Genomic DNA, 25,767 nt, shown 5'->3' on the forward strand with positions numbered 1-25,767 from the left:
GCCAAATAAGTTCTGTGTAAACACTTCCAGAAGTGTTTAAAGGAAACCTGTTTTTTTCTTTACAGGAAATGACAGTGAGATGCACAAGAAACCTGAACAAGTGTAAGTTGTCAACGTAGGGTCATAGAGTGGTTTGGGTTGGAAGGGACTTCAGAGCCCCCCCAGCCCCCTGCCCAGGCTGCCCCCAGCCCCATCCAGCCTGGCTTTGGGCACTGCCAGGGATGGGCAGCCACAGTCCACAGAAATAGTTCATAAGCAATACTCAGTCCAAATCCAGCTATATTTAGGAAGTAGAGTTGCAATCTGGAATACAGAATGGCTGGAGCGCATAAACTGGCTGTGTGTCTTCAGGTATCCCTGGGATAAAGTTTGACTTCTTTTTTTTTAACAAATACCATTTGCTGTCTTGTTAACATTAAAATTTTAAAATGGGTAGACAAGTAAGAGGTCTGTAACATCTCAGTTAAATCACAGCCCGTTGTGAGATGATTTCTTGTAAATATATGTGGGAATTTGAGTGAAAACAGGAACTGTTATAGAGTTAGGAAGAATTATACACGCTTATGATGAGCATGTACTGAAAACCTAAATGAAAGGCATGTATTAGTACATGCAATTATATGGATTAAACCTCACTAAATAAATAAGAAGGCTAATTTTTAAACTACTTACTGCTCGCAGGAATGAAGTTAGAACAAAGCCTCTGTAGAGCTTGTTTGAATTGGCTGGTGTCTGTCCAGGCAACTGTTGGTGCATTTTGAGATTCCTCCATATTGGGCCATGCTTGGGAGCTTCAGATGCTTTTTTCCGTCATTCGGGAATGCTTTGCATAGGCTTAAATGCTGTATTTCTGTCTGTCTTTCCCCCTGCATCCATCCCTCAAAATTCAGCTGTTGCAGAAGAGTTAAAGTTTGGGGAAGAAGGAACGTTGGTCTATTTATCTTTCTGTTCTAGTTTAGTCGCGGGACAAGATGTCTTAGTTGGGCACAGGTTTTTTGTTTTCAATAGGTCTGGAGCTGTGAATGTGTCAGGAGCTGTAAATCACTTCTGGCTTCTCATCATCTTTGTTTAGTTGAGTAGTAGTCTTTCACTTCCCATTTATGAAGAGAATGGGACTAAGCTATGATGTAGATGTGATGACTGCTAGAGATGTACTGCTGTACAGATGTAGAGGTGGTGACTGCTTTGTTCTGGGTTTTTTTGATTGACATTCTCTAGTACAAGACTGTCTCAAAGTTGGTTCTGGGCTGGTTTTCTTTTTTTCAGAACATGGGGCTACCATTCCATTTTTGTTTGAATATCTAGGGGGTGATCCTTGTCACAGCTCCAATGAAAGTCAACAATAAAACGTCTATTTTCCTTTACTGGTGAGAACAGGGCTACATTTCTGTCAAGAGATTTTTGTCAAGATATTCCGTAGTTTGAGCAATAGCAATTTATTTTTTTTTTAAACTATGATGTTAAGCATAAAGCTACACCTACACACATTTGAACAAGAACCCCTTCTATATGAGGGAGTTAGTTCTGTGTTAACTGCTCCTTTTAAACAGTGGAGGAAACCAAACTCTTATCTGTCTAGTAAATGTTGTGTTTGTGTTTCTCTTCAGTATGCTGTTGTCGCAAATATATACTGCTGTTGTAGAGGCTGTGCTTGCTGGCATTGAGTGCTATGCTAAAACTTCCACTGAATCCAAGGTAAATGAAGCACTGATTCTGTACATTCTCACTGTTGATTTGCTGCCATATAAAGTTATATGTAAACACCCTTTACCTCAAATGCCCACCCCCAAAAAACACCTTTCACAAAACATTTCAGGCAACTGCATAACATTAACAAGGTTAATGCTGTTGGCTTCCAACCAGTATCTCTGAATTCTGTTTAAAAAAAAATGAAATTTCAGAGTATATCTATTCTTATCCTTTTACAGTTGTTCTTCATCTTTCACGAATTTTCCTTATCTTACATTAAGGAACGCTAGAAAAAATTTCTTTGTGAAAGACAAATTTTAGCCGGGTACATCGGTGTATATTGTTTGGTGTATGGTCTCTGTGTATTTTATGGGTGCTGTTACAGTTGCTGGGATTTTGAAGTATGGGAAAAGATGTTTCATTCTTGATTTCCTTTTTTCAGGCAAAGGAGGGAGCAGAGCAGATGTTTATGTCTATGTTAGATACCCTACATTTAGCACAACTTAAAATGGCGTTAAGGTAACTACTTTCAAATAAATATTGATTTATTGTGTCTTTTTGGGAAAAAATGCACAAAATGTTAACTTCAAAGTTAACCTGCATGATTGTCAAATTCCAAGACTTCATAATGTGTTCAAAAAGCTCTTACAATCACGATAATTTCATTTTTCCTGTTTATATAATCACTTCAACAGTTATTTTGTTTTAAATGTGTTATTGCTGCTTTTTAAAAATGTGTAATAGAAGTATATAACATGTTTTTCACCAGTACGTTTTCTTTTCTACAGCTCTAAAATTGCTTTTCAAATTCAGGCTGTGAACAATCATGGAAGGTTTGTATCGCTTCCTGTTATTAATTAGTGTTCTGTTACATTAATGAATATATTGTCTTGGAGACTGAGAAAACATTTGATTATTTTGTACAAGATGCTCTAAATATTTTTATATTTGAGTCAGTTTAATGGATTCCTATTTGTAATCATGTGGAATCTTGAAAACATTGTAAAAAAAGGAAAAGGAAAACAACTGGGTAAACCATTTTTATTAACTCTGTTAATGAGTAGAAGCAGCACAAACCCATTAAGAGTTTCCATTTAAAACAGTTTTTTTAACTTGGTTGACATCACAAGCTTGTGCTTTTTTAATCCCCATGTTGTCTAATTGACTGAAATGGCCTACACAAATCAGAGCTTGCTTTAAAACGAAATAGATTTTTGTCTGTTAAAAAGTCAGTCAAAATGGTCTAATCTTTAAATATTTAATTATCATTATTGTTCCAGAATTACTCCATTAGATAATGAGGATAGCCTGAGTCTGATTAAAACGGTAAGTAAGCTGTTCAATATTCTGATTATGTATTTTATTAGAAAGTAGAGCTTGAGTGGCTGTTCTTATGGGGCATGCTGAGCATTTTGTCTGTGTGACTAGAAACGTAACAGCAGTGATTATTTCAGACACTGAAACTGAGATAAGATTGAGTTTTAATGTGAAGTCAGTGGAATTTGGAGTAAAATGTTAAGATATAGTTAAGGTCTCAGGCTTTTCAATTCAATATAAAAGCATTGTGTTTTAGGAAGTTTAAAACACACTGTTTGTTGTTTCACTTGAAATATTTCAAATTCTGCTTTCTCTTCCTTTCCTGTCCAACTGTTTGATTGTTGTAGGCGTCTATGATGGTGTTTGACATTCCAGACTTGCTCACAGGAAGAGGATGCTTGGGATCTGTTGTCTTTTCAGAGTCCTTCCTAACATCACAGATACATATAAAAGAAAAAGGTAACTATTTTGAGTTCTAGCACCTCCATATCATTCTCTGAACTTTTTTGTGGTTGAATAGCAAATGGATTTCTGGTGGTTGTTATTACTATTGTCGTTATGTTCTTAAGCCTTTTTGTTAAATACTTACATGTTTTAGCCTGTAGTGATCTACATGTTTTTGCCTGTAGTAAAGAGTATCTTAAGTGTCAAGATAGCTTCTCTATGCTAACTGAAAGGACTTTGGGTTTTATGGCTGCCTTGTCATAAGATAGGGCTGAGGTGTCAAGAGTTCAAGTATACTAGCAGCCTACCCAAATTTTCTTTGGTCTTGGTGAATAATTTATATTGTAGCTCTCTTTCATCGCTTTATAACGCTAGTTTCATATGATATGCTTTAATTTCAGTTGCTTTTTGTTTGGAAGAGATGAAGTAAAACTAAAATGATACGACTTTTAGAAAGCTTGTTTTTAGAACAGGCTTTTATTTAAAATACAGAATATTGAATAATATCTTTAAACAAGCGAATAGTTTTCAGATTGTTTATGTGTGACAAGGAAGTGTAGTTGTTAGGGCTGTCTGGACAATATTTATGAATTCGTGTATGCAGACAAGCTGCGAGATTTTTAACCATGGGAGTTGGAACACTTTTGGTGAGGAAGAGAGCAAAGGAAGACGCTAATCACACATTCAACTGTGCGAGTATTATTTGTATTAAAACTTTGTAGCCCCTCCTCAAAACCAGAAGTTTTAGGCTACCATTTGGGGTAAGTTGCAGGCAAGAATTGGAAGAAAGGGAAATGGTTAGCTTAGGCCATACTGCAAGCCAGAAATAAGCAAGAAATAGCCATGAAGCTAGATGTGATAAGTAGGTGCAAGAGGCATACTGAGAACAAAATAAAAGCAGGGCTTCTTTGTTGTTTAGCAGTTCTGGGTACATTACAGCACAGGGAGACTAGAAGCTAGTCTGCTGGGAGAGCTTCGCTTAAGAAATAATGAATCCTTAAAATAATGAGCAATCTTTTCATATTTCCTAGAGAAACTTTCAGTCATTAAAGTAACATTAAATGGTCTGAAGTACATGGATGGTATTATACTTCTTTGCTTTCCATTTACTTCCCTGCAGATGGCAGTATTAATTCAGAAACCAGCCACATAATATTGACTGCAGCTATCCCAAGATACGCATCTTGGCTGGTTAGTACACAAAAGTTTGTTCAATTTTATTCTATAAATGCAGATTCACAACTGGAAACTTGTTATAAATGTATGGATTTATGAAGAAAAAGTACAGAATCCAGTCATTAAAACAGAATTCTGTAATACTGTATTTTTTTTTAAATTTGGACAAGGAGTGTATAAATAAGAAGAAACAGGCTGATGGTTCCATTCATGAAAAGTTTTAATCATTTCCTTTTCACCACCACTTCAATTTTTAACTGTGTGAAGTCACATTTGGTTTTTATAGTTTTTATTTCTGGAAAGTACACACTATAACTTTTGAAAATTCTGTTTGTTGTGGGGTCACTTCAGTGTCTGCCCCAACAAAGGTCTGTTTGCAGACCTGTAAGATAGTAAACTGTGAGTTATAATTTCAATGAACGTTCAGAAGATGGACAACATTATGCCAGTTGGCAGTCAATACTTTTGAAGTACTTTAATAATAGTGTTTTTTTAAAAAAAAGTTACACTCCTTTGTGTCTAATACAATACAGTTTTAGTCTACAAAAACAATTTAATGGGGAGTATCTCCTTGAATATATTTCAAAGAATTATTTCAGTCCTGTGGTAACACAGTATTGAAAAGCACAAAGCTGTCTTTGAAGCAGTCTGGTCAGGACTTTTAACTGTCAGTGGTCTATAAGGTTCTTGTTTGCCTTGAACCTTCTTTAAAGATTTCTCTTTGAATTAATTTGCTTTATCTACTAACAGTACAATGGGAAACTTTTTTTCGGCTGCAGGTTGAAGATAGTGATGTGAAACTGTCTGAAAAAGCACAGCTAATATTAAAGGTAAAACTAAACTTTTTAGTTAAATTATAAAGGTTATTTTTTTCAAGAACCAATATCCCCAAAATCTTAGCTGCTAGTAAAACTGGCTTTTAGCATTTTTTTCCTCTTCTGTGAAAGTCTTTATCTGTTCTATCTTGTCTTTTTTAAACTTTGACCTAAAAAAAGAAATGCATTGTATGTAAAAGTTTGAGGTTTTCTTTCATTCCAAGAATGGCAAAACCCAAGAGCAAAAAGTTCTAATAAGGCTTAGATTCCATGGAAGTCTCACTAAGCATTACCCTTGGAGCACATGAGTTCAAAAAAAAAACCACCTCAATGCCACTTTACATGCAACTTTCTTTTAACTTAATTAGCATGCTAAATGTCTACAGGAAAACACTTTAAGCAGTATGAAAAAGAAAAGAATTTGGGATCTGGGAACGTCTTAAACCACATGAGTTTCACATTTGTGGCTTAATTTGCGGTTCCCAGGAATCTTCATTACAAATAGTTTCATTTTCCTGTAGCATACTTTGAGTTCAGTAGGCTGACAATCTAAAAACAAAAAGCTGTGCCTTGTGGTTGCGACAATAACTTGTAACCTAATAGCTGCTGGCAAGACCAACGGGGGGGCGGAGGGGGTGCTTCTAAAAATTGGTCTCCTGACATACGGTGTATTTCACTAGTTCTTCTGTATCTGTGCAGTTTAAGCTCTTTTAAACCGTGTCTGTCAGAACTTTTAAAATCCTTTATTCTTGTAGTAAAACCTTTTCTCGTGAAAATATTCCTGTCTAGATTGCAGTCTATGATGTGGTCTGTGATACTTCTGTTTTTTTATCCTGTTCAGGAAGACAAATCTTTTCTGGGCACTTTACTTACTGGAGGTGATGGAGCATATATTTATTCTAGCAATCCACAGGCCATGCCTGCAGAAGGTGAGATGTGTTCTCAATTGTTTATATAGTTAGTCCAGCTTCTGTGTTTTTGAACATGAGATGCGCAGTTTCTGGGATTCACAGATCTGTACCATCAGTTTAAGCTGCTTTCCTTGTACTTGCCTCTGTAAATCTCTTGCTAAACTCCGTGTTTTACTTCTTTGTCCCCAACCCCTCTGCTTGGAACTCCTAGGTGTAGAAGAAGAATTGCTATCAGAGCTATAGACTTGCTTTTGACGCACATGCAGCTCCCATCGCATGATTGAGAAAATTATTCTTTGCGAGCCTGGGAGACAGTTATAGTTATTAAGATATAGTTAAAGTACAAAAGAATGCACAAACTGGCTTTTTCTCCCCTTAATGAGTGTTGTGGTATGTGGGTTTGGCTTTTTCTGTACCTGTGTGAACATCAGGTTAGAAAGACTGGGCGTTAAAGTAGTGACATTATGCTGTGGGCTTCCAACATAAGAAGTGAAGGCCAACATGTAAGTACCTTTTGGGCAGCGTGATACGCTGCCTGTGTGTTGTGATTTGTTTCTAAATTTACTTATAGCCTTGTGTTCTTTGCATCTACCAAAGCCTCTGCCTGGAGCTGACATGCTGTTCCAGTGTTTTTTCCGTTGTCATTTTCACTCAGGAACTTTATTAGTACAGATGCTCACTGTGCAACAGAAAGATGCTCATTCTCAGTATTTTTCAGATTCGGTGAAGTTACTGTTTTCTGACACAAAATGACAAGCAATGATTTTGGATAGACCGCTTGTCTTGGTGCATTTTCACTGAAGAACTTTAGTTATGTTACCGGGATATTCGTGCTAAGAACACAACTTAGGAGGACTGTTGGCAGGATCTTCCTTCACACCGAAGCATTGCATTAATGTGCCTTGCTTTGCCTTGAAAAAACTCAGGAGAATAAGTTACTGAATTAAAACATTTCTTAAGGCATATTGCTTCTATATTCCTCTGTCCAGAGAAGGTACTGGTGTCACAGTATTGATGCAGCAGGAGATGACCAGCTGATGTCCGAATGCTTAGTATACGCTGTCAATCTTCAGAGGAAAATACTTTGCGTAACTACAAAAGAAAAAAGCTAAGACTATTGAAGACAAATAATGATGTTCATAGCAATAAAACAGCAAGTTTCACATACTGGAATTTTTTTTCACTCCAATTTAATAGGTCTTAAAGGAAAAGTTAACGCGGAACAACATGTTTAGCTATTTTGTTGTTTTGCAACACAGTGCTGTGGGTGCAGGCTCACTCGGTAAATAGTCAGGGAGAAGAAGAGTCAATGGCTTTCTTAGCGTTGTGAAAATTGTCTGTCTCTGCCTCAGTGGAGCAGTGTGTTTTTTCCCTTTTTTGGTAGATTTGCTAAGTTAAATGTTTCCATAGCTCTTGGGATGGAGAGTTATAAGTAGGTGGTATAAGGGCCATGATGTAACACTTCAACGAGTGAGATATTTTCTCAGGTGTCAAGTGAAAATGAACTTGATCTCGTTCCCTTTCATGTGTGCTGCAAGATGGTTTGCTGTGCTCCAATTTGGGCTGTGCTGGGGCTGCAGCCATCTAGCCTGGCAAGGCGAGGTGAAAAAGATGCTGTCACACAGGCACTCCTCCTCTCTGTCATTTGTCGTGCTGTAATAAGCTTTACATCCATGACTAAAGTTCGTGGAATAAAATTGGGCTGTTAAGCCTCTTCCTTAGTATGCTAACATGTCTAATGTTTTCTGGAATTTTATGGGGTGAACTTTACTGAGTCAGTCGCTCGTACCAATTAAATTGCCTCTTTTGTGATTTTTTTTGTGACTTGTGAAAAATGTACAAATGGTATATCAAGTTGTTCTTGATATAATTTACTGACTTTAATGTTAAAGGGGGCAATATTGGTTTAGATTAATTACTATTCTTTTTGGCTTCCTTTCCTTTTAGAAAAGAATTAATATATCTAATTTTCCTGCTTTTTTCCCCATTTCTCAGATTTGTCAATGGGACGTTCTGTGAAATTTGGCAGAAATGTATTCCTAATGTTGTGTTTGGCCATTTTTCATCCTCAGCCGACAAAATACCACCTGTGTTGTGTTGTGCTTTTTGAATTTTGTGAGCCCTTTGTCAGCAATGAAATTCTTGTCTACATAGACTGTGAAACCTCCGCATCTGATTTATTTGTGTGAAACTTTCTAGTTATTTGAACAATGTGGTGGATTATTTGACACCTAGTCTCTCTCCATTTTACTTTGAATTCGGACCTCAAATTTGTGATTGCTCTGCTTACAAAATAGTGTCTGTGTGTTACAAGAGTAGTTGTCTTTGCAGCACTGTTTTAGTGTTAACTAGAAAGTTCACTCTAAAACTGTTGCATTTGTGGGTAACAGCATTTTTTTTGATAACTGTTGAAATCACTTACTTAGATACTGTGATTTCTTACCAAGCTTCTTTTCAGTATTAGGACTTAAACTGTTTTGAAGGTCTTACTGAGTTGCCATTTCAAGAGGAAAATATCTTATTTCTTTGCCTTCATTTTGTATTGTTTCTTCAAAGCATTATTTGATTGAGCTGGATGTACAATCAAGTTTAGCCGTATCTTGTAGGTGTTCTGCTGCTGAGCTTTGCTTTTTCTTAGAGCTCAGCTCTGAGTAAAGCTGCTTTATTTTACCTTTCCCTGTCCTTTTTGCTGTCTCACATGCTTGCCTGTATGGGATGTGATCCTGCTTTTAATGCTTGGTCTAGCACTGGTAGCAGAGGTCCAGCTGGCAGCCCCTACTTAGTTTTCTGTTTATGGCTTTCTTAGGACCATCAGAAACTAGCTTTTTGCTAATGTCGGTTTGCAAAGCTTTGGAATATTCTTTCTGTTATACCACTGAGCCTTGCCGCTTCTCATTTTTCCAGCTGCTTTCCCTGGTCATCAGATTTGCTAAGAGCCAAAGTGTCAGGAAAAAAGGAGATAAAATGAACTCTGTGTCTCTCTCAGCTGTAAGTCAGTAGCTTCCAGGGAAATTGCTAGCCCAGAAACAGTTGCCCCTGAGGATCCCAGAGTGGGCCCAGGGACCCCAGATCCCTGTGGTCCAACCCCTGCCTCAGCGGCACCCCCAGAACAGGGTGCCCAGCCCCACGCCCAGGCGGCTCCTGAAGAAAATAGCAACTTGTCAGAAGTGGGATTCGAACCCACGCCTCCAGGGGAGACTGCGACCTGAACGCAGCGCCTTAGACCGCTCGGCCATCCTGACTGTGGTGCTGTGCAGGGGAAGCAGTGAGCAAGGATTTATGGCAGCGCGTACGGGGGATCTGTGTGAACGGGTGGTTCTGGGTGTGGGCAAGGACAGGCAAGTCTGCTGGTAAAGGGCTTTTCTGTTTTCAACTCTGTCTTGGTGAGGGAGTAAAGGCAAACTGTTGTCTGAGATTTTTTTTTTGCTGTCTGCGTGGTTTGTACTAATATGCTGGCTCTTCGCTGGAAGTCTGACCGCCTTCCCCCCCCTTTCCCCCAACCCTAAAAAATGAACCACGGTATTTATGGTAGTGGGCTTCAGGGGTAAGATTAAAGCAAATGTAATCATGGTCACAATTCCTGCCCTTGATAGTGAGATCCAGTGAAGAGCAGATAACTGTGCTCTGAATGCTGCCTAGAAGCTATTGCAGATCTTCACTCAAATGTGTTCTGTGTTAAGTATGACAAAATTCTGGAAGAGCATAGATTATTCCTGAGAAAGAGGCATTCATCCATCATATGATATTGAAATATTGGTACGCACCTCAGTTACTTTTTTCTTTCACATTCTAGGCAAATTGTACTTCTTCTCAGATGGTATTCTCTTTTCTGACCCCCACCATGGCAGCATTTCCATTTCAAAGGACCATATGAATTCCCTTTGTCTCTATGATGGGGTGAGTGTTCTGTTTGTTCCTACTGTCACAAACTTTTTATCAAATTTCAGAATTACTTGTATGTTAATAATGCAAAATGTTTAATTTCAGTTGAATTTTTATAAGCGTGTGTAAAACTAGTAACTGATGCAAATATCTACCGTTTTTGTGTTGGGTAGCCAAACCAATTATTGATTAGCTAAACTCCAAGGACAGAATTTTATATTAGTGTTCTTAATAGTCTGTAAAATTGCTTTTTATTGGAACTGCAGAACATAGCTTTCATAAAATGTCTAGCTGTCTTAAGTGATGGGTAGAGAAAAGTTCAAGGCATTGTGAAGTCCTACAGCATATTAGATAGCAAAATGCTGCGTTCTATTCAAAATACATTTAACCTTCAACCAAACGTTCGTGGCTGTGTACTTCTTATCTCTGGGGAGGTCACGAGCAGTGTCTGTCTCCTGTCGTAGAGCACTGTGTAGCTGACAGGGTGAAGGGAGTGACTGGTTCGCCTTTTCCAGGCTGAGAGATGAGACGGGGAGGCATGCTGTTTGTAACTATACATATTCCAAGTAATTTCAGTAAAAGCCAGTGTTAGGAATCACAAAAGTGTATGACTATGATCGGCTTAGTATCTCTTCACTCAGCTTTGTGAAGTTGCCATGCTAATAGTTCGGTTTTCTAGCTCAGTGGGAATAGAGCCAGGATGATGATGGCAACTCAGCTTTTTTCTTTTTTTTTCCTCTTCAAGGCAGGCACGCTGGGTTAACTATCACTTTTTCAGGATGGAAAAGACATTATTTTGGTTATTGTTTCCTAAGCGCGCACACAAAAAAAATTATTTCCTTTAGTTTCTATTATGTTCAGGTACAGCATTACACATTTGCTTAGTGACCTCCAGAAAGCATTGTGTAGTTGTAATTTCATCGTATAATGGAGGAAAACAGTAAAATACAATAAAAGTGCTATTCAATTGAGATGAGCGAAGAGAATCTTACCTTAGCTGCCTTTTCTTGTATATCATATTAATTGCCCAGTGGTAGTTTAAGAAGCTATTTTAACGCTGACCTTCCTTCTATTGTTTGATTCAAGACACTCACTTTCGTAAAACTAGCTATTTATGGGACCTGGCTATCATTCTTGAACCGATGCCAGATTTTTGTGTAAAGCTAAACCTTGACAGAGAGCATTTTATTGTTCAACTGACTAGGCATAATACAAGGGTGGAGAGTTTAAATGTTAAGTGACAGGAGAAGAAGGCTAATTGTTATGCTTTTGCTGAACGTTATTGCAGCAACAATATTGATGGAAAGTAAATGATAATGCTAGGATTAAAATAAAAAATACAGAGACTTTAAGTGATGCAGAGTACGGTTTCTTAGCAGCTGTCTCATGATGCCTGCTCGATGCTCCTCTTTTTGACTTGAAAATGTATTTCTGCCTCCAACACATGCTGCAAATTTCTCTATTCTGAGAATCCAGGTGCCTAGCTGCCACCTAAACTCCTGAAGTCCTCGGAGCTCACAGGCATCCAGCGCATAGAGGGTACAGTAGATTGCTCACAAAACTGTGCCATGAATGTCTAAAGCAATAACCATCCCATCGCAATCTTGGTACAACCAAACGTACATCGCCGGGATGTAAGGCAGTACTGGTCTGCATTCTGGCCTAGCACCAGCCATCCTAGGAAGTTAAAAATAAATAAATCCAACAGACTACATTGTCGCCCAGTCTCTAAATTCCCAGGTTTATTTCTTTCTCTTTTGTAGCTGAAATTTTACCTAAGCATCTTTATTGTATAAAGATTAGATGCTGTATGCTTGGTTTTAGAGTCTTATTTAAGACAGGGATTGAAGCTTTTAAGTACCTGAATCCAATATTCATTTTGGTCATTTATTATCAACTGAACAAATATTAAGTAATACTTAGATTTCATAACAGAATTAACATCTTGTAAAACTTGGAAATTAATTCTTTTAACCGTAAGCCCGTGGGGAATATTGATGTTTATTTTCAGCCTTTTTCAGTTTGTGGCATGCTAAACATTTTCCAGGAGGAGGAGGAACATGTTCTGTTGTGCTTTTTCATATGCAGATTGCAGCATGTATGAGTTTTCATACTTCAGTCGTCATTAAATCTTCCAGTTATCCCACAGGACCTGGGGTCTGTGGGCCATGAGCTAAAAGTCATTTTCTCTTAGGAGAAATTGTTCTCTCAAAACATTTATGTTCTTCAGTTACCTCAGTGACTTGAAGATTACTTTCATAATTAATCCCTGAGTCAGTGAAGGGTAGAGGTTCCATTTGCAAATGTTTCTTAATTGATAACGATTCTTATGTAAATGTTCCCCGTTTGGAGCTTTCCTCTAAAATCAGGAAGTAGGGTTCTTTCTCCATGTCCAAGATGGATGTTACTCAAATTCTGATTTGTACACTGAGTAACGGAACCCCTATTTTCCGGGGATGTTTCTCACTGTTGGGTTGTACTCTGTGTCCAGTATTTTGGTGTGAAGAGAGTTGCAGGTTGAAACTTGAGCATGAAACGCTCGATCATCCTGCCAAGTTGTACATTAATGGCTATCTCGAAATCCAGAAAGTCCAGGGCCACTCTTGTTTTCTTAGAAGGAAAAATTAGATAATCTCTGTTCAGTGCTTCTGAGAGAGACTGGTTTTGAAGGCTTCAGCTTTCTGTTGGTGAAGAAGCAAGAGGTTCAGTGGAGTTCGTGTTCCTTGTAGAATCTGAGAGAAACGGGACACTTCAACATGAGAGCAGCCCATGTTTTCAGTTCTGGGCCTGACAGATGTACCTGCTGGCAGTGGGGCTTCTTTCGGGTCAGAACCTGAAGAGAGTGGTATAAAAGTTTGCAGTAGCACCACACCATCCTTCTAATCTTTTTACTGACAGATTCAAGTTGTTCTAAGGAACTTGTGTCAGGAGATGTACAGGTATAGATAAAGGTGGCTCTGTTATGCGTTAGCAGTTAGTAGAGGAAAGGCCTAAAGTTCTAGGTGTTGGTGGCGGAGGGAAAAGAAGGGGGTAAAGGAGTAGATATTAAAATACGAATGTTTTTTTTGTATGTCTTTTGGTTTTTGAGGATTCAAAGCATATGTGAACAATCTCAGGGGTTTTCTTTGAAGTGTACAATATTGCTAATAGCTGCAAAGTAGAAACTGAGAAGTACAGCAGGTGATTATTTGCCGTACCAGCGATATGCAAGCTAATGAACCTTCAGATCTTCATGTGTGCCAAGCCAAGTAGTATAGGCCAGAAAAGAACTGTTATAGTCATAATATATTAAGCCTTTTTTTTTCCACTTTCAATAACTGTTATTTATAAATTGTCCTGTTTCTTCTTTTTCTAGGATTCAACCAGTATTGTTGCTGCTCTCTTTATAGACTTCAAAAGCTCCTTGCTTACTCATCTACCAATTGAATTCCATACCCGAGATAACTTTTTGATGATTGCACTTTTCCCCAAAACGAAGATTTATAAAGCTTTTTATTCACAGGTAAAGTAAATAAAGATAGCAATTTTTTAGCCCACCCCAAACACTTATTCTTTGTGTTTCAGATGAGAGGCAAGGGTAAATGTTAATGTCCGAGTAAACTAATTATATTTCTGTTTATAAAAAAAAAAAGGAGTATATTCCTTCTTATGTTAGATCAGCTTGTCATCTGATAAGTAGGTTCAGAAAAGTTTGAAGTATGACATCTTTCTTGCCTCATTCTTCACGAGCAAAACCTTTTCCTGTATCTCAGTGCACCAGCATGGTTTGGAAAGGAGAAGAAGCAATTAGTACTGAAGGAGCAACAGGTTAGAACACTGAAAACCTCTATGAAGTTGTATGGTATTGACAGAAGATATGGAGAGGTGTCTGTGATTTTGAGGCTGCTTATCTTTCATACAGAACCAAGATGTAGCAGTTAATGACTGTAGCAAGGACTGTTGCAATGAACTTCTTTCATTAGTGGCAGATTACAAGGGGCAGTAACTATACACTGCAACTTTGAACGTTCAGATTGGATGTTAGGAGGGTACTTTTCAGCAAGAGGTTGGGTGGTTCAGCACTGGAGCAGGCCACCCAGAAACTTAGTCTCCACTTTTGAAGATTTTGAAAACTTGGCTGGATAAATCCATTGAGCTGAGCTGATCTGTGCTGCCAGCAGTAGTCCTGCTAGGAGCAGAAGATTGGTCTGGAGACCTCCAGAGGCTCTTTTCCATCCAGAAACTTGGGTTTTCTATGTGACCGATAGCAGTTCCGTGTAGTCCTTCCCAGGAGCATGATTGCTTCTGATCTTAGGAACTTGCATGTGTGAGAAACTTTGTGTGTATTTGTAGTGATTGTGTAGTTTATGTTTAATAGTCACCATGTGCTTTCGTTTTGTATTCTGAAGTCAGCGATTGCTCTAAAAGCTTGTTTTCTAGTAGTTGCATTTTAAATGTAGTACTGGTGTATAATTGGCTGCAGCAATTGTATGCAGTGGCAGAGGTTCCATTGTGTTTTTTCGTGGTTAGACACATTTGGATCGTGATCCTTAGGGAAGTTTTGTTTAAGTCTTTAAGTATCCCATATGGCATTGTATTATTCTCTGAGTAGGTTGGCTTCATGCATTGTAATGCAGATGCGCTTTTAATAAACGAAATTTTATAACAATAGCACTTTTGAGGAAATGAGCCTGGAGATTTTAGGACTTTGCAAGGGTTTTAGTGTGTGATTGTAGCCCAGGACTGGAAAAGACCACCTAGCTCAGTGAGTACAGTCCCCACTGGTAGCATTAATGATTCCATAAAATTTCTCCTTTTATCTTAAGTGTTTAGAGTCCTCCCACTGTTCAACTGTGTGAGTGGTTGTGAATATTTTGCTCTTGAATTTTTAGCCTATTTTATTAGGTCTACTTTTATACCTGCTTTTATTTTGTTTTCCCAATGGAAATGCTTGAGCTGTTCAGAGATTTCAGACCTATTCTTTCTGGCTTATTTGGTCTGACAAAATAAAACCAGATCCTTTTTAGTCTATTATTATAAAATGTTCTCTTTTCCTCTGATCATTATAATAGTTCTTTTGTTTTTGTTTTTGGCTACAGATATTCAATATTGTGTGCAGTATTGTATATGAGGGTATTTGGGTTTTGTATAGATGCAGTATAAGTTATCTTCAGAAAAAGTTGTTATCCTTCATTTGCCTTTGCTTTGCCCTGCTGCCTTGAATTAACAGTTCTTGGTGTGTTTTTTTTTTTTTGAGAAACACCTTCAGGTCCTTCCCTTCTGATACCCACTGACTGTCCATCTGATTCCAGAAGTTTGAGTGTTCATTCCTACCTTCTTACCTTCTTCATATTTTTCTCTGTTTCTTCCGTTCTTATTTGTTAGACTTTTTCTGTAAAACATCATAGTGCTGTACGACTGTCTCCCAGCTTAGTTTCCCTACAAGGCTGTCAATTCAGTTCTTGCCAAATCCCTTATGGATGGTGTTTTTGGAGCATTCACTAAGCAGCTAAGTTGCAGTTTCTCAACTGGCTGGCACCATACCAGTTGCTTTGCTCATGTTCAAGCAGATGAACCGTGTTGTTTGTCTAGGAGCTACTATCACGTGAATGAAGACTAGCCGTAAGACCAAGTGTTCCTTGCTGTGTAAGCCATGCCAGTCAGGTATTATATTTTGTTAGTGTCTAACTACAGGTATTTATTGTTTTCCTCCAAAATTTTATCTAAATCTCTGCATAACACTGAAGTTGCGTAGGCTTAATAGTTGCTTTACAGACCTGTAGCTGCAAAGATTCACTGAAATACGGATAGTGGTTTTAGTCTTCTCCAGTCATATGACAGGATATCTCACTTAGCAGACTCACTAGAACTATGACTTAATTATTTCAAGCCTCCTTGAAATAGGAAATGGCAATTACCCATCCCTCCAGATCTGAGTGTATCAAATTCTTTGTAACTGCAATGTTGGTTGCAAGATCTTGAGCACACAGGAATAGAATCCGGTGTGAAGATCTTGCAAAGACAGGAAAGTGCCTTTCACATCTCCACTGTAATTGAAAGTTGAGGTGACTTTATTAGGTTTTGGGACATACAGAGAGCAGCTTTTTTCTTTTTTCCTTGAAGTCATACAAAAAGGACAGTTTCCGGTTTTGTTGATTTCCTTTTCAAGTTCTGGCTCAGTCTGACCTACGTTTTTGCTTTATCCCTAGCACTTTGACTTCTAAGTAATGTTTTTTTCTGTTTACCAGTCCTTCTTTCCATCCCTTGTAGGCATTTGCCTTAGTTTTGAAGTGGCTATTTGTTTGGTTGCATGGTTCATTCTACATGAGCAATGCTGTCTTTGTTAATATCAGAAGTTTATTTTATTTTAATGTTTTTTATCTCAGTACCCTTGCATTTAGTATGCCGATTTGTTAATGGAAAGCAGTCTTGTCCTTCCTCAATTGTTTTGTCTTGCAGAAAATAATTGTGAAAAATGACAATGGCTGTTGCCTTTACTTACTAAAAGAAGGGAAATACTGAACACTTAAATACTGTGTGATTCATCTGAATCTGATTTCTAGGTTCAGAATGCCATTCATATTAATGTGACTTGGCTAGAGCAGGAGGATGTGAGCCAAATGTTGTTCCCCAGAGAAACGAATGCCTCCTTTTTCTCTTGCATAGAAAGAGAATTTTTCTTAAATTTCTAGAAATATGATTGCTGTAATCTTACCTAATGAAAACTACAACAATACTTAGAGGAGTTGTACAGCAGGAACTGAATTAATACACTGCTGTTGGACTATAAATACCTCCCATTTCTAGTAAAGAAATGCTATGACTAAAAGACCCATGTGAAGCCAGACTGTTTAGTAAAGTTATTTCTTCAAGTAGTTCCAATATAGCTGAGGTTTTCAGATCAGATCTGTAGAGAATTCTTCCATATTTTGAATATTTTCAGCAAAACTAATATTGTGAAATATTATTTTAATGATTGGATAAGATAAATTTTTAAGTGTTTTTAAGTGAATAAAAGTCATTCTTAAATTCAAAAAAAAAAAATTCCAAAATAATGACACTTACAAGTAGGTCTGGTTTGTTACAGGTTTTCTCTTCGTGGCAAAACCAGAGAAACTCAGGATTATGTTTAAGAGTTGTCCAAGAAGAATTTCTGTCAGTGGCACAGAAGAGACTGTAAGTTCATGCTGCTTAAGTGTGATTCCATGTTAACTGTGTGCTACCATCAGATTCAGTTTTTGACAACGTTTCAAAAAGGAATCTCTGCATTCTTAGTGCGACACTCACTTTTTTTTTGTGCTAGTTATGTAGACATCTGGCTTAAAGAAAGAAAACTTCTAGGCTTTTTGTTTCAACTAACCAATTGATTTTTTTTTGCTTCTTTTCAGACATTCCAGTGGTCAGAAGCTATTTAATTATTTGTCTTTTCCTTCTGGGGAAAGATGCAGTGAACTGAAAATATCTGCTGCCCTCCCAGAATTAGAGAGGTGAGAAATTATTTTTATTTCCAAGGGATTAGGATTGACAGAAATGGTACAAAAATATTTTCTTGTATGTAATCATCATCTAAAAACTGCTTATTAAATAAGTCTGTCTTCACAGTAGGTATTTTTTTCTATGAGATGAATTATTTCCTCACTAGGAAGCCTCCGTTTGACCTTTTAACAATTTTATTTTAGTAATATCCCAGCTATTTATATGAATGAAGTCTTTTGGTCTTTTATTTACAAAAAAACCCCAACTTTTATTTTTTGAAAGGTTTGTGCAGCATTTTACTGTCAGCAGCGTCAGTCGCGAGCCTATAATGAGAGCACATCTTCCTATTTTATTGCAACAGTCAGAAATCATTCCTGAGAGCAAAGCAGAAAGTGATAAGGTAAGAAAGCAGTGCAACAATACTTTCTATCCCTAGCACAGAGTGTTTACCAAATATTCTGGCTGTTACTGGTTCCACTGCAGGTAATGCAATACTGACGTGCATCATGGTGTGCGTTTAGCTATGCCTACTGCTCCAGTTCATACTGAATGTGTTTCAAGTCTGTTTCTTAGAATAAATTGCTCTGTCTTGTTTTCCTGTTTACGTTACTTAATTTTGTGTTTAAACAATCTTTTGGAAGTGCCAGTGACCCTTCAGTCTGGTGAAACAGGGACAGAAAACGAACAGTAGATCTTCACAACTGAGCAGTTTTCTCTAATGTCCAGAGAGTTTAGCCCTGAAGCAGTAGTTTGTTTTTATGAATTGCTGAATAATTTAACTGACTTGTTCTCTGCAACATAAGACCTTTAAATAGCATAGAGGTAGTACATGATATTTAACATTTGCTGATATTATCTGTAGAACACTCTGTTCTTTATAGGGGCAACAACAATCATCAAACTTAAGGGGTGCTTTAAATAGCATTTTCAGAGAAATAATTTCCTTGTAACTTTCCAGCATTTGAAAGCTGTTGTAAGCAAGGAAAGCAAAGCAGCAGAAATACGGCCTTTCTCTTCAAATATTGCAATGTGGTAGCAGTCTTATTTCCTGGGGTCTCTTCAGAGGCCATCCTGACACTTAAGTATTAATAAGTAAACTCTTAGTGTTTTTAAATCTGATTTTAAGGTTCATTTAAATGTCTTAAAAAAAAAAATGTATAACGTTATACTAATTTCTATAAAACATGCAAACTTTGATTTTTTTTGAGTTACTTCTCTATCTGTATTATTATGCCTACTTATTGTCTGTTAGCATCCAAAAGTGATTTTGAGGATAGGATACAAATAACCTGCAGATGGCTATCTTCAGCTATACTTCAGTTAGAAAATGGAAGAGGTAATTTGTCCCTTTATATTAGGATGATATGCAGTGTGCGGGGTGGTTACCAATGTGACATAATTTCCTTAATCAAGTTCAGCACAGCACAGAATTGTTCTTAGCCATGTTTCCAGAGGTCATATATTTACCTCCGTACCATATTCCAGCATGTAATATACAACTATGTGTGCTTTGGCTTCTCACTGTTTCTTTGCTCTGATCCCTCTTTCAACACCACAAAGAATGCACATAATGGCAACAGGGGTGCTTTATGCAGAAAAGCTGTTGGCATGTTGGAGCTGTTACTGTGCAGCCTCTTCCCAACCCTACTCAAAGCTGCCTGCACCTTTGCTTAAATCTGTGATAAATTTTGGATATAACACACTGGGCTCAGCATCAGAAACTTGGAACTGCTCCTTGTGTTCAACAGTTAAGACTGTCCAAAATAAGGCATCACTTCCTTGAAACCACTTTGCTCAAATACTGTTGTATGTCTTTGGATGTACCCTTTTCACCACAGGAAATGGAACCTCTTGGTCTGTTGCAGTGTTTTGTCTCATGTTAAGACTTACACTTCAGACTAGGTTCTACTGTAAAGGCTTTGATAATACTATCTGCTCTATTTGTTAATTATCCTTTAATTATATTTAAGGTATGACAAACAAGGTGATACATCATTTTATAAAGATAATAACTAATAAATAATAAATATTAGATAATAAATAATAAAATAAGATTTTATAAAGGTAATAACTTAGTGATCGTGCAGATGTTTTTACAGTTGTCTTGTTCACTTTCTTGTTTCTGTGAGTTAGTGTCACTTAATTTTCTGTTCAGACTTCAAGTTTTATGGAGATAGAGAGCCTTATGTATGGTGCTAGAACCTTTTTATGGTGCTCGCTTATTTCTTCTAGTCTTTTAAGTTGTCCCCTTCTGTTTCTTGTGTTTTAGGTTGTTATCACCATTATAACAGGTCTTCCAGGATGTCGCAGCAGCGATCTGTGTGCTTTTCTTGTAACTTTTAACAAGGAGCATGGAAGGTTCGTATAGTTCTGGTTTTACAGTCCAAAGCAGTGGTCTTACTTACAATCGAAGAACTACTCAACATGAACGAATTTTTAAAAAAAAAAAAATGTATGTATCCTGGTTTCTGATTTGTAATCAGATATATTATAAGGGTACATTCAGTGAATATTATGAGGCACTTTAAATAGTTCTACGTAGCACAGCGTAGGGTCTGTTTTCTATGGGGAGGCATTGAATGAGCACATTTCTGTTATTTCAGGTATCTCAGTTAACTGTGTTACGCCAGGCAGATTTGATTTTAGATACTAGACATTTAGAGAAGGAAAAAAAAAAGATTTCTTCTTGATATTCCATATTAAGAATACCAGAGGTATCATTACAGAGCTATGACAAGTGTGGAACTACCACTGATGCTACAGATAGTTGAGAATAATCTTAGAAGGGCCAAATGAATCTTGTCTTAAGCATGGGAAAGGTCTTGTCGAAATTTGAAGGAAACAGTTGAACAGCTTCCATTTATTAACTTGTGTGGTAGTGAGTCTAAAATGCATTTTTCTTCTTGGGGAAAACACTATACTAATGGTCCTTACTACAACATTTTAAAATCTGATCTAGTTTCTATTCTACAGTTGCAGGAGATATATTCAGGGCAGGTATTGCATGGCAATAAGATAAATCCGCTGTAGGAATTTACCATAGTGTGTGTCGATAAGCTCTTTGTTCTGGAAAATCAAAATTCTTATCCTTTTAAATCTTACAGCCAAACACCATAGAGTTTAATCTTATTAAGGTTCTGGACTGTTCTGTTGTATTACTTTTAACTTGATGTCTTGGTATTAGTGAGTTGATCTGGAATATCTTAGTGGCTCTCTTCAAGGCAAACATAAGGTGGTTTTTGAATGAGATGTAGTATTACAGGACATTACATTTTCCCACAAATGTCATAATTACTTTTATTTTTGCAGTGAAATACTTTCATGCCCAGTCTTAAATTACATGAATCTAAGTTTTGTTTACTGCATCACCAACAAAGATCAGAATTGCTCATATGATGTGCTGCTTTGAAGAAGCTGTTGAACATTGTTTTATTTAAAAAAAAAAAAAAAAGAGGCAATGAAAAACCACAAACCCTTTTGGCAGTAGTCTGAGGAATGTGCTTATGCTGAAAGCCAAGTAAATTTCTCTCTCGCACGTGGTATGAGAAATGCGGAGTCTTGGGGCTTGTCATTGTTGGGTTTGGTCATTGGTTCAAAACAAGAAGTAAATAGTGTTCTATTACATAATATTTCTAACTTTTTCCTTGTTTTCTGTTGTAGGTGGATAGTTTATCGGCAAACTATGGATAGTCCTGAATGTTTCAGTGCAGCACACTTCCAGCGTTATCTCTCCAGTGTCCTGGAGGCTCAGCAAAACCACAGTGTCCGTCAGTCCACTTATGCTAGAAAGAACAAGCGGCTCTTAGTGGTCTTGCAAGGGTAAATGTTAGAACTTTGAACTGTCGAATAGAACAGGGGGTTTTCTGTTCCCTTCGTGTTTCCGAGGCATTTTTAAACTTCTTGTACCTCTGAAGCGGTCAAGTTTCTGTGCTAAAGTGAGATTCTTTGTGAATTCTATTTTATGTATGCACTAAATTCAACTTTCCTGCTACCTGTTAATTTTATTGTTTGCTACTCTGTTAAAAAAAGTGTCCAAGGAATTTGGCCTGCCTCCTCCGTTTAGGAGGTTGCTTTTGAGAGGCCAAAATCACAATCAGTTTCCTTGCCCTTTCCAGCTGTAACTTAGACTGCTGTCTATAGAATTTTATTGGAACATCTATTTCCCCTCTATACACACTTCCCCAGACATCATAGATAGAGAGGTAATTGTCCTTCAAAGCCTGGTTCGTATTCTTGAGTATCTTCTTCATTTTCATATTCTCCTATCTCCTGCAGACTTGCACTTCAGTGGTAAAGTAAGAGTCCTGGTTGTCTGTCTTTTAAAGCTGTAGGTTTAGCTGGGGACAGTAGAGCAGAGACAGCGTGAGATTATGTTGCTAGTTGCCCTCCAGAGCTGCAGGTGAATATTCCTGAATATGACCTTCTTTAGCATTCTTGTAATAAATAGAGGGAAGGTTGCATGTTGTTGTCCCTGATGGTACACGAATGAGTTATTGCCACTTTTTCACAACAGACCTACTTTTAGCATCTAACAAAGCAATAAAATGTACAGTAAATATACAACTCAATGCACAATAGTCTTGGTTAACTTCATTGGTCCCTTCCAACCCAAGCTGTCCTGTAATTCTGTGATGATTCATATTTTACCTTTCATGTATAATCTTCTTTGAAAGGTTGGAAAAATACTGAATTTATTTAATGAAAGATGGGGGTGGAACACCTTCCTATTTTTTTTCAGAGGAATATCTGTTGTGTTTAACATATTAGATGACTGAGGACACTTTGACTTTTAATTTCTGTAGCTTCAGAATAGAATGCAAGTGTGATATGGTATGGCATAGACTGTAGCTATATCTCTGAAGTTCTTACAGCCCTTAAACTTCTGAAAGATCAGCAAATGCTAGGCAATTATTTATTAATAAATTTTTATTTTTCAGAAGTAAATGGCCCATTCAGTTTGCAATGTTTTTTCTCCAAATAGAAACTTAAAAGCCTAAGCTAAACAGAATGTGCATTCTACAGTAAGCGTGAGAGTAGATCTTCGTGGTTTTTCCCCATGTATTTAGCATCTTCGTGTGTTTGTCTTTCTCTTTGCATTTCCGGTAGTCCTTGCTTTAATTCTTTGAAAGTTTTAGCTACAAAAAAAGACATGAATTTTCAGTTCTACTTGATAAAAAGATACGAAGAATGTTGCATGCATGTGATTTAACATACATTTTTGTGCAGTTTTTGCACGGTGCCCTCAGTCTTTGTGCTTCAGAAGAACGGCTCCCTAAACATTATTACCTCTCTAGCTACTAACTTAAAGCAAGCTGTCAAAAATACGCCATTCACTTGACACAACAGGAGATATTTAAGTAAGACGGATTAAAACATTTTTGATAAATGCCAGTTGTCTTCTCAAATGAAGGTGAAGAGTGAGGCATATTTGCCCACTCTGTTTCTGTATGAGTCGTTAGCAGGTACTGCAACTAGCTTGAGCGAAGTACTACCCTAACCTGACTGGAAGGGTTTTAGTTCCCAGGCTACCAACCATTCATGTGTTTTGCAAAGGACATGTACATGGCATTTTCTTCATTATAGTCTCTTCTCCTAGTGATAAACAGCGTTATTTTTTTCCACTTAAGAGTGAGATACTTTTCATGAAGCCAGTAGCTATAGTGTCCAGTGATGTGCAAAATAACTGACACTCTGGTAGCAGCACTAGCTTCAAGAATAGTTAATTATAGCTCTTCCATTTTTTTCTGAGCAGTTGAGTGGTGTTTAGACAACTTTAACGAGTTAAAGTTCTTATGTTATAATCCATTAACTTGATAATTCTCAATATAGTTTGGATAGAGATTGTCACTTGGTGAGAAATAAGCTCCAGTTCACCTAAATTTTCTCTTCTAAAGCAGTGCAATGCAGCAACGTCTAGAGCAATGATTAAAAAAATGGACTTGTTAATTAGAATAGCACACTTAAATTAGGAATGCTGATAAAAACGAATGTTATTTTTTAATTCTTTACTTGAGTCAAACAATGTTGAATGTTTTACAGAAAGCATAGGGTGCATCTATTTCCGTTCTACTTTTTTGTGCCTCCAGAAAGCCAAGCTTTACAGGTGTTCAGTGTGAAGTTTATACTGGTTTTCTCTGAAGCAGGCATTAGTGTATTTCTAGTGTTACTCACTTTACTCAGTTTGCTTAATAGTTTCAATTGCAAAGTTTTGAAATGCTCTATAACTATCTTTGTAGGCTTCTTTAGAACTATAACGTTGCAAGTAACTGACTTTTTTTTCTTACTACATGTTGAAAAGTGTTACTGTTTCTCTGAAGCTGTTTTTCATTTTATTTTCTTACAGATACACTGATGTGATTGATGTTGTACAGGCTTTACAAACTCATCCTGACCCAGATGTAAAGTCCTCTTTCATCATTGGAGCAGTTAATACTTGTGTAGAGCCACTGAGTTGCTATATAGAGCACAGGTATACTTGAAAATATTTTTAGTAGTCTGAAAATAGATTATATATTTGAGATGATTCTGTGATCACTTTTACAATAACTTGGGCTATATGATGGCTAAATGCTGTTGAACTATCTTAAATCTCACAAAATTGCTAGGTAGTCTGTCTTGGATGAGCTTTTCAAGTGTTGTTTGGTTTATAATGAAATTTGGTTTCCAATGGGTATATAATTATATATAGTATTAATAAAAGTTTATTTTGTAGAAGAATAAAGCATTAGCCTACTGCTTAAATTATGTATACTCAGGGTAGGTGTTTTGTGAAATCTGGACAGTTGTCCTGTTGGAAGTTTCTTTAGTCATTCTTAGTATTTTGTAACTGTGGCTAGGTATTGGGACGTGCATCTCGATTTGGATTATTGATTATATCACTACTTTGTGGTGTTAAACAAAGACTTTCCATATTTAAAGTATGGAATTTACGGGAAGCTGTCCCAAATCAAAGACAAAGCACGGAAGCAAAAGCATTGCAAGTATTAAAATCTGATATCCTGGGTTACTGCAAAGGCACGTTGGGGAGGAAATGATAGCAAAGCCAGGTCACTAACATTTTAAAGTAGTATGGTATAGTTGTTGTTTCCTAGCATACATTTGTGTTCCATGCTTCAACAAACGTGGAAGGGAACTCATTTAATTTCATAGACCTATCATTAAACTGAAATAAGCAGCGAGGCAAAATATATATATTAGATAAAAATAAGTCAAAGCAGTTAGAATCTTCAGTTCTTAGTGTTATTGCTATTTTTGTTTAAAAACTCTGTGCATCAGAGTTTAGAGGTGAACTGTCCAATCATTTTATAGAAGTGGATTCCTTAAACTTACTAGCTGTTTTTGGAACATGAACCAATAACTTGTGCTTTGTACTAGTCAGTAATAGATGCTCCCTTACCGCTGCTTTTGGTCTCTGTAGCCAAGATCGTAAATAAATAATACAGACGACAGAAAATATTGGTGAATTGATGCTGAAGTGCTGTTTAAACTCCTTTCCGTAACTATAGTAAAGACAAATTCCTCCCCTAGGTGCATGTTTTTTTTTCCCCAAACTTCATGTGTAACTGGTCATGGCGCTGAGTAGTATTTATAGCAGCGGTAGCCTGCAATCCTTTGACTAACATTGTTTGTCTACTGAATTGCAGTAGCAATTGAAGGAAGAGGCTTAGCTGATGCTGTAGATTATTTCTGTCTCACTTTGAAGTTTCTTCTGATAAGAGCTTACAAAGTAGCCATGTATAGCCAATGACAAATCTTTCAGTTGGGAAACTTTGGCGGTTTCACTGAGTGTTGAGTGATTTTGATGTTTGTCTTGTAACATTTTCTGTCAAGAAAAGCAAAACCCTTTCCCATCCCAGAAAGTTTATTACTGTGGAGATCTAGCTTTTTCATGTGCTAGGGTGAAGCTCTTCCTAGTACTGAACAGCAGGGCAGGACAAGGGATAGGTAGCTGAATGTGAACAGATAAGATGTTGTCTTTTGTATGCAGCTTTTTATATGTGTCTGATAAAGCTCATAAAAAATGATTGTTGCTTGTCTGACACAATAGGACATGCAAAGTGATACATTCAGAAAGCATT

The 25,767-nt window shown here is 37.2% G+C and overlaps 1 protein-coding gene and 1 non-coding gene across 5 annotated transcripts in view; one reads left to right on the forward strand and one right to left on the reverse strand.

Moving 5' to 3' along the window:
- DNAAF9 (dynein axonemal assembly factor 9) overlaps positions 1–25,767 on the forward strand; it is a 74,723-nt gene that overhangs the window by 32,195 nt on the left and 16,761 nt on the right. For all 4 annotated transcript variants that reach the window (XR_007170048.2, XM_066997069.1, XM_013182288.3 and 1 more), the window contains exons 12-28: positions 66–102; positions 1,608–1,695; positions 2,132–2,208; positions 2,478–2,522; positions 2,970–3,015; positions 3,354–3,465; positions 4,571–4,641; positions 5,406–5,456; positions 6,283–6,370; positions 10,146–10,249; positions 13,590–13,736; positions 17,301–17,389; positions 17,602–17,700; positions 17,972–18,089; positions 19,959–20,047; positions 21,350–21,508; positions 24,033–24,158. Coding sequence is in view for 3 of the 4 variants with exons in the window: in XM_066997069.1 (XP_066853170.1) it covers positions 66–102; positions 1,608–1,695; positions 2,132–2,208; positions 2,478–2,522; positions 2,970–3,015; positions 3,354–3,465; positions 4,571–4,641; positions 5,406–5,456; positions 6,283–6,370; positions 10,146–10,249; positions 13,590–13,736; positions 17,301–17,389; positions 17,602–17,700; positions 17,972–18,089; positions 19,959–20,047; positions 21,350–21,508; positions 24,033–24,158 (1,546 nt within the window). In the remaining variant the exon portion in view is untranslated. The remainder of the gene's footprint in view (positions 1–65; positions 103–1,607; positions 1,696–2,131; positions 2,209–2,477; positions 2,523–2,969; positions 3,016–3,353; positions 3,466–4,570; positions 4,642–5,405; positions 5,457–6,282; positions 6,371–10,145; positions 10,250–13,589; positions 13,737–17,300; positions 17,390–17,601; positions 17,701–17,971; positions 18,090–19,958; positions 20,048–21,349; positions 21,509–24,032; positions 24,159–25,767) is intronic.
- On the reverse strand, positions 9,512–9,594 carry TRNAL-CAG (transfer RNA leucine (anticodon CAG)). Its single transcript has one exon. It is a non-coding gene; the product is annotated as a tRNA-Leu (tRNA).

This window comes from Anser cygnoides, chromosome 4 (genome assembly GCF_040182565.1).
Source record: "Anser cygnoides isolate HZ-2024a breed goose chromosome 4, Taihu_goose_T2T_genome, whole genome shotgun sequence".
Classification (NCBI taxonomy): domain Eukaryota; kingdom Metazoa; phylum Chordata; class Aves; order Anseriformes; family Anatidae; genus Anser; species Anser cygnoides.